At 39.2% G+C, this 9426-nt stretch overlaps 1 protein-coding gene across 1 annotated transcript; it reads left to right on the top strand.

The window, feature by feature from the left end:
- The first annotated feature begins 327 nt into the window (after positions 1–327).
- Positions 328–9366, top strand: LOC115147189 (uncharacterized). The gene is made up of 8 exons (XM_029689268.1): positions 328–460; positions 2488–2570; positions 2783–3127; positions 3929–4249; positions 5505–5630; positions 6116–6148; positions 8211–8257; positions 8602–9366. Exons 2-8 carry the CDS (start codon positions 2498–2500, stop codon positions 8605–8607), a joined length of 951 nt encoding a protein of 316 aa, XP_029545128.1. The 5' UTR covers positions 328–460; positions 2488–2497; the 3' UTR covers positions 8608–9366.
- Positions 9367–9426: the final 60 nt, after the last annotated feature.

The raw sequence follows: 9426 nt of genomic DNA, 5'->3' as shown, positions 1-9426 counted from the left end.
GTTGTTAATCCATCCTCAGTTAAACAGTATTACTGCACACAGAGTGAGTCCATGCAACTTATTATGTGACTTGTTGAGCACATTTTTACTCCTGAACTTATTTAGGCTTGCCTTAACAAAGGGGTTGAATACTTATTGACTCAAGACATTTCACCTTTTCATATTTTATTAATTTGTCAACATTTCGAAAAATAATTCCAATTTGACATTATGGTGTATTGTGTGTTGGCCAGTGCCCCCCCAAAACTATTTGATACACTTTAAATTCAGGCTGTAACACAACAAAATGTGAACAAATTAAAGGGGTTTCAATACTTTCTGAAGGCACGTACAAGAATCGACACGTCACTCTAGTAATAGCGAAAGCGAAAGTAGCCAAAGCCTGTTGCCGGTCAATTTTGCGATTTTTATCAGATCTTTGGACCCCTTCTAAACGTCAGCAGCCTGTAGGGTTTGCGAGGTAAGATTTTTTACGTTTTCCGTGTCTGTAGACTATGTTTTGTTTTTCTGAATAAATATTCTTAATTGTTGCTCATTGATATTGTTTTATACATTTGAAAAATAAATGTTAGTGTGTTCGAGACACATTTATTTTTATGTGCAACTTTTTAAAAGTTGACCCTGCCTACAGTTGGGTATCTCAAATACACTACATGGAGGAGCTGAGAGAAACTAGGTTGCCTGCGTGCGGGTTGTTGTGAGTTATACGCAACTGACAGTGGCTACTCAAAACCATTATGGGTAACGTTGGGCTATGCTTCACGAGGGGTAGATTTGTGAGGTGCGGTTACTAGTAATGTTTATTTGCTTAGGGCTAATAGTACCCTCAAAATACATGGTGGACTTTCCCTAGTCGAACAGGCTATACCACCTCTTATCTATTTGCATAGTAAAAGAGAAAGTTCGGAGTCCTTTTGTGTTATCATACATTTTGTCGCTTTCTCCACATGTAAAGTATACTATATGGAATTGTTTGTTCGTTTTTGTCCCCAAACCACAACCACGTGAAGTGCTGAGTCCATAAACGGAATTATAGTTATAGAACTTCCTTCTCCTTTACTTCCCCTTCATGCGAGCTCTACTGTGATTCTACTGAAAAATGTATTCAATAACTGGTTGGTTTACTCCAGATAAAAAATGTTTTTTATTAACATTACACCCATACAATGTCTAGTTTATTAAAAAAGGAATTTGATAATTACATCACAACCATCTGTGAACGCAAAGGTGCAAGGCAGTACACTCTATATATCACAATGACAAATATGTACATCTTTTTTTTTTAAATACACTATCAAAGACCAGGTGGAGTACAAAGACTGCTAAAGAACAAATTGGTGGCTTGTGTACTTAGCATTGCCACATGCATTCATCCTTTTCTCCATGAGAGGGTCATGCTTTGCTATTTCTTATAAGATTGTCAAAAAATGACCCTTGTTGTGAGAGTCATCAGACTCTCGATGACCTCTCTGCGCTCATTAATAGGAGCACATCTGCAGTTGTTTTAATGTAAGTACAGTTTTCGTCCACTTTCTTTTCCCGGTCCTCATTTATGACATCTAATATTGATGAGTTGCTGTCAATAGCCCTTTTATGCTGATTCCAAGCATACATAGCATTGATATGATGCTCTGCCTTCAAATGGAGCTTAAACCCAGAATCTTTAAACAGAGCCTTTTTCCAGTTACAAAAACCTGACTGTGATGTGAAGGCCGATTCAGGTGTATTGGGCAGAGAAAAATGCCTACAGGTGAAACAATAAATAAAATCTTGATTTACAGAATATTCAATCCATGAATTGTCCTTATACCAGGAGCTGTTGAAAGCCCTTTTCTAGTACCATGCTGAGTTCTGGGAAATGTTTTCAAACACGGCTGTACATTAAATAATGTGTCATATCTCTATGGAAATGTATAATTAAGGGAGCCACAAGATTAGATACTAACAGCTGCTAGCTAAAATGTGTAGTTTAAAGTATAGGCCTGGCCTACCATTGGGTCCTTTTTTGGAACAGCATATCTGGTGCTTGATGCAGTTGGGAGGGGCCCGATGACATCTGGCAGCTCTGGCTCACTGTCTTGCTCAGAGCCAGAGGTCTCTGTGTCATCCCTTGATACATCTACCACATTAAAATAACACAAGAACCATTAGTGTGTAATCACAATAAAAATGCCACAGCCATCAAAACAAGAACACACATTTAAAAGTGAGGCTTAATCTGACAAAATCATCTACTACAAGCTGAAGCTAAACATACATTCTGATGGCTGACTGCCTGGTAGATGCTCTGCCCTGGTGGTGGTAGACTGGGTCCTTGTGAAGACTCTGACTAGCCTCAGCTAGGGAGCTGCTTTCTTTTGCTTTTTTTGCAGTCCGGAGCCATTTTGAGTGACAGACAATCTATAAAGCTACCTCATGCGGTCTACAGACTTACCTCATACTGTTGTGACAAGTGTTGTCACTGTACGCTTCTCTCTTCCTACTCAGGAATCCAAAGATGACTTCAGCTACCACCTTGCTGTTTTTTGTGATCCATTTAGCCTGTATCAGAGCTGGAAATTCCTCTGAGTGTAAGTTGTGCCATGAATGCCATAATAATGGTCATATACAAAAATAGCTTTCAGCTGATTGTTACCTTTCTCTGTGGTTTGGGAGACCTGCATATTGTTTTTTTTTTTTACTAAAAGTTCAATAAGATTGGCCACATGATAAAACTGACTACTATAACAGTAATTCTCTCTTGTATTAATGTACATTTTTTTCTCTGATATTTTACTAACAGCATTTGTCAAACTGGAGTGTAAAACAGAATACCATGGGGTTTATGGTCAGCAGTTAATTCTAGGGTGCATTGTCAAACCTGTGGTTGTGGATGTGACCATCATAACGGTGACCTGGAAGAGAATGCGAGCTGCTGCTAAAGCTGATGATAATTTGTTGGAATACCATAAAGAGAAAATGGACCTAACCCCTGGGTTTAAATTTGCTGAGCCATCCTGGAACAAGAAGAATATGAATGTGTCCTTGTTGTTGACAAATACCAAGATGGCCGACAAGGGGGAGTATGAATGCATGGTGACCACAGATGTTGGGATTGCCACAGCTACAATCAGCCTCAGTGTCACAGGTGAGTCGTAGACTGTCTATAGTTCAACCAAGTGTGATTTTAGGAAAATATACACATTTTTCAACACAGGTTCATTAAAGGAGCAAACTTAACATGTGAGATATTCAGCCAAGCTTGGAGGGCAATAGAAGAAATGACTAAAATGTAAGAATAGACAACATGTTTTTGTAAATGTGTCTCGGCTCATAGGTTATGATGCCCATACGCTGAAATGCTTTGGAATGAAGTTCTATTCAACTTTCAATGTTGTCTCTCTCACACACACACACACACACACACACACACACACACACACACACACACACACACACGCACACACACACACAACCATACAACCACTAAGACTTGCATCGAGGATAGAATTATAGCTGGACAGGCTTTTCAATTCTGAGAAAGCACTTCCATACAGTTATGATACAAAGTTGAGAAGGATGTTAATTCTGGAATATTCTCAGGGAGAGTTCAGATCTATTTGTAAGTGTGTGATTGGACAGCACAGCAGGAGCATTGTTTACTTTCTGTTTCAGTGGAAATGTATATTTATATTTTCTTTCTGCCCATGGTATGCAATCACAGTGTACACAGACCAAATTAGAACATGTAATAGAAAGAGGTAATTCCAGTTTAATAAAATCACTCCTACGGTAATCTCATTCCAATTTATAACCACTGAATTGACGTTGAAAAGGTGCAAAGTCCATCTAGACAATGTTTACCCACTGACGTTGTATAACTACTGATGTAGCGAATATCAACCACATGTATAATATATTTTTCCCTTCCTTCCTCTCTCTCTTTCAGCTAAGTACAAGACTCCAACCATGAGCTCCATCCCTGAGACCAACATCAAAGAGAACACAGATGTGACCCTTTTCTGCAACTCTACAGGCGGGCACCAGACAGGGTTGATCTGGTGGTTTGACCAGTTTGGCAGCAATTGGACGCGCAGTGCTGAACTGGTGGCCAAAGAGACTGACGATGGACTGTTCCGCCTCTCCAGTAGATTGACAGTGCTGAAGGCTACATCCAGTTCCACAAACTACACGTGCAAAGTGCTCAATGTCAATGGTGCCAAGGAGGGGATGGCATCATTTGTGATAAAGTTTGTGTCTCGAGACTTAGGTACGTGCTGCCCTGCCTGCTACCTATGGGTATGAATATGTTGGTGATGTCATCCTTTGTAGAAGCAGGGTCAAGTCCAAAACCTGCCAGTCTCTCGTAATTCCCTCATCCTGACCCTGATAATTGTAAATCAATTCAGCCTTAATCTAGTCTAATTTTTATTAACATAGGCCTTTTTTTACGACGTCTTTATGACATTTCTGAACGCAATAAAAGTCAGCTTTATAATGAGAGAACAACATGTCACTGAGGGGTGGAGTAGATCAGGCCATAACATGCTGCCAAATCTGACTGAACATCTTCCTTGAAACTGGAAAAAAGGAAAATGCTTGTCTTGATTTGATTTGGGAAAGAAACAATAGATAGCAATAGTAATGGCATCTTTTTGTAGGCACTAACTCCCCGAATGGTTTGTTGGACGAAACCTATGAGGAAATGAATGGAGTTTTTGGAGGGTTTTTGGATAAACGCCAAAAATAAGGTCTGAGGTAAGCATAGGCTTAGGAGATCTTATGTTTTGTTCTACGAGATAATCTTCACCAGTTAGCATAACTTTTTGTGAATTTAAGCTTTTATGTAATTTAATAAAGCACATAAAGGCTTCATAATTCATAAAGGTCATGTTAACTGACTGATATTATCTAATAGAACAAAATTTATAAAATCTCCAAAACCTGTGTTAACCTCTGACCTTATTTTCGGTATTTATCTCAAAACCATATTCTTTCCCCATACATTTTCACCATAGGAATGGCTGAACGAACCAAGAGTAACTAATTTCCGGGTTTTAGGACTACAAGCGGTCCTTCAGCTTTTGTTCTTTAGCCTGGCTTGGAATTTTCCAAGACAAAGGATGCATCTAATGCCAAACGAATTGTTCTTAGCAATGGAAAGTAAAGTAGCCCATTCTTGCAGTCAATGACCAAAAGGGCCCTCTCTGGCCTCATGGGTGGAATGTTATGAATATTTTCCATATACATTTTTTTTTTAAATCCAGTATTTCTATGTCAAAAGGTTTTGTTTTATTTCAGTCTTCAAGATTTGTTTAAAACTAATAATCTCTCTGTGTGACCTTGATTTATCCCACTGCAGTAAAAGGTTATTAAGATGCATGCAGATTTGAACAGAGCTCAAGTCTGTGTGTGAAATGCCCTGATACTGACTTTGACCCAAGCACAACTAACCTTCTCTTGACTTCATATGAATTGCCTATTGATTTTGTTACTCCCAATTTATGTCCATTTTGTCTGTCCAGGTCGTAAAGGTGACCACTTGGATAATCTGTCCACCACCAAATGGCTAACCCCGGTTGTAGTCATAGTATCTCTGATCATTGTACTCCTTGCTGCACTGCTGTTATTTAAGAGGCGCTCTGCCCAACGTAAGTACATTAATTGTCATACTCATGTATCTGATCATGTACCTGCTTGTTATGCTAGCTGGTGCTAGATTAACCTGTACAGTGGCCCTGCCTCTGCCAAGCCTGCATGCTCTGGCAGCCATCCATTTTGGCTTTGCATGGGGGATTGATTACACAACCTGTAATGTTGTCTGGTAACTCAGCCAATCAATTAATACGGGTCATAGCTTTCACCTGGATAGTCTATTTCATGGAAAGAGCAGGTGTCCTTAATGTTTTGTATACTCAGTGTATAATATTGTAAGGAAACTATTATCTATTAATGGATTAAGCATTAACTGCACTTGTAGGCTATTTATTGTTAATCTATTAATGGATTAAGCATTAACCTCACTTGTAGGCTATTTATTGTTCATCAGCATTGCTTTTGGTTTAATTATGATCTTTTTTTATTTAATTTGTTTTAAGCTAAATTGTAATAGTAGGTTTTGTGTCCATTTTGACAGGAGCTCGAAGGCAGTCCACCTTCCCATTAATGAGTATGTCCTTCAATATTCAGTATATGTCATTTTCATTTGTCACTTTGGGTTTATGGTTTCCCCATCTTTCCTAGACAGTTCACAGAAGTCACTGTAAAAGCAGTACATATACTTCATAATGACCTTGTCACGGTTGTCTGAAGAATGGGACCAAGGCGCAGTGTGTGTTTCGTTCCACATTTTATTTTAACTGTGAAACTGTCACAGTAGTCCAAGAGATTAGACCAAGGCGCAGCGGGTTGCGTGCTCATCATTATTTTATTTAAACGTGAACACGGAAAAAACAATAAACAAGGAACGACAGTTTCGCAGGCTATACTAACAGCAGTGCAAAGATTACCCACAAAGGGACAGGTGAAAAACAAGCTCCTTAAGTAGGACTCTCAATCAGAAACAACGATGTACAGTTGTTCCTGATTGAGAGCCACACCAGGCAAACAAAGAAATACACAACATAGACAACCTAGAACATAAAACAAGAACATAAACCAAAAACCCCGGAACACATAAATACAACACCCCTCTAAGTATACACACCCCGAACCATATAAAACAAGTACCCCTCTACCTAAATACATAGTCCAAACCACATGAAACAAACACTCCCTGCCACGTCCTGACCAAACTAAAATAACCCCTTATATTGGTCAGGACGTGACAGAAACTATGCAAGACATACAAATAAACTAATAAACGCAACAAACCGTGATGAAGAGGAGCAACATACACTTACTAAAAATAATCTCCCACAAACCCAGGTGGGAAAAACAACCACTTAAATATGATCCCCAATTAGAGACAACGATGACCAGCTGCCTCTAATTGGAGATCATCACAAAAAAACAACAACATAGAAATACAACAACTAGAACCCCACATAGAAATACATAAACTAGACAAAACCCCCAACATAGAAAAAAGAAACTAGAACCAACATAGACATAAATAAACTAGACAAAACTCTCTGTCACGCCCTGACCTACTCTACCATAGAAAAATAAAAGCTTTCTATGGTCAGGACATGACAGACCTACATCATATTTTGAATATTTGATAAAATTATAACTCAACAAATGAAAATGATTACATTTTCCAAGGCAAAAACAACACTCCATAAGGCATTCACATAGCCTGAGTGCCAGTCTGTTTGGGCTATCATGCCAACCCCTTGTCACTCATTGTCATGCCTAACATCTTTGTCTTGACAATAAGCTATGGAGTTGGCAAGAGTAGTACAAACAGATATTTGACCAGGCTAGCATTCACATGATTTTGGTTTGTGAAACTAGCCACTCAGCTTTGGACAGTAAAACTCACCCGGAACACTTGTCTGTCTGTTCTCACCCTTCCATATCTTCTCACTAACCACATCCTCTATCAGTTCCTCTTTACTGTAGCTTCAGAGGGAGATACTTTGTTTACATTGGGCCCGTATGTCTGATATGCTGTACATACAGTATCTGTCCTATCAGTCCAGGGCAGGTGTTGGGGCCTCCAGGGGCAAAAATGGGCCTGTGTGTTAGACATTATTGCCTGCTTGTTAGATTTCTGATCCCAGTCCGTCCCTGTATAATATCTGATATGCTGTACGCACAGTATCTGACTTAGCTATCCTATTAAACATGACTACTAGGGTGTTTGAATGTAGGTCAAAGGGTAGTGTTTCTTCCGTCACAAGTGGAGTATAAAATGGAGGCCGGATGATTACTAATTGTTTACCAAACCAGTTGGCGATGATGATAGCTCTGCTTTACCATTGTAAAGGGGAAATCTTAAGAATTGACTCACCCCTTTTCTAATTAAGGTAGTTTAGCTGCATGGCTGTGGTGAAGGGAGATTAATTATTTTGGGTCATACTATTATGTAATGCTGGGTGAAATAAGGGCCTACCTGCACTGAGAGGAAAGACTTTCTGTCTTGACTAACTTGTCTCTTTCTGCCCAACTCTTAATTCTACTGAACTTTGGAGGAGGCAATGCTCCTCTGGAGATTGAAACATTACATGACATTCCTCCACAATATGTCACAGATCAGCTTCTGACTTAGTCTTTTTCTTTTTTAGGTGGCCATCAAACAGATACCATGCATGATCAGATGTTGGGGCAGAAGGTACCGTGTCCACGTGTTCAATCTACAATTAATATATCTATATTTATATTGTACATCTAATGAACATATCTATCTAAAACATATTGTATCTACATCTACTGTATTTATAATAGCTCTCTTTCTATTCAGCATCATAGCTTCATAGGGGACATGTTTTTTTTAAATGATTGTAGTTTATATGCTGCTTGTGCTCCTTGTAATGATTAGTGAAAAGTCTCTCCTGTTTTTACTTTCTATTATTGTGTAACAATATGCTCTCTCTCTCTCTCTCTCTCTCTCTCTCTCTCTCTCTCTCTCTCACTCTCACTCTCACTCTCACTCTCACTCTGTCTCCCTGTCGCCAGGTCTAAACAGCGACAGGAACTGATTCGTTAACTGCCAGTCTCTGGAAGGGACTGTTTCCTTGATGATCAATAAGGGGCTTGTCACTATCCTTTGGACTGTTTCCTGTTAAGTGTCCGATGACAGTCACTTTGGCACTCAGGTCATTCTGATTGAGGCATTTGTTTCCTTATAATCTACTGATGATGCCAGCCTTTAAGCACTGTGGTTGATTACAAATGATATAACTCTTTAACAGCCTATGTTTAAAAGCCTAACATGAATGGTTATATACAGAGTTGCCATGGTGTAGGTATACTGTAGATTCTACCAGCATGATTGTTAAAACTCAGGTCTGCTGAGCGCAAATTTGAATATTGTGAAAATTCTGTGCAACTTTCGGTGCAGGTTTAAAGTGAACACCGAGGCTGTGCCTGCTTTAAGTTAGTTTTAACAGTGGTCAAGTAGGATACTGTGGCTATTTGATCATAATATAGGCCTACCAGAGTGGCCTACCATAATAAACAATGGAGAAAATGCATCCCATAACATTTTAACATGGAAATAGCTGTTCTATCATTCAGCCTACAGTAGCAGCTGATGTGTGGTGTTCAATGTAGGCCGATATTCCATGAGACTTTTGAAGAAAACATGCAGGGTTTGACATTAACCTGTTTATCCACTTGTCCTTCAAACAAGGAGGGGACTGAAAATGTGGTTGTGTTGTTTGATGCAAGAAACCACTTGCATCATTATTCCCACACCATTATTACAGAGAATGAGACAAATTATGCTACCCTCTGCCTATTGGCTACTTAGCTTATTCAAGACTGAAATGCACACGTTTT

The sequence above is a fragment of the Salmo trutta genome, chromosome 14, assembly GCF_901001165.1.
Source record: "Salmo trutta chromosome 14, fSalTru1.1, whole genome shotgun sequence".
Classification (NCBI taxonomy): Eukaryota; Metazoa; Chordata; class Actinopteri; order Salmoniformes; family Salmonidae; genus Salmo; species Salmo trutta.
Note: the sequence above shows the minus strand (reverse complement) of the source record. Positions and strands in the feature narration are given on the sequence as shown.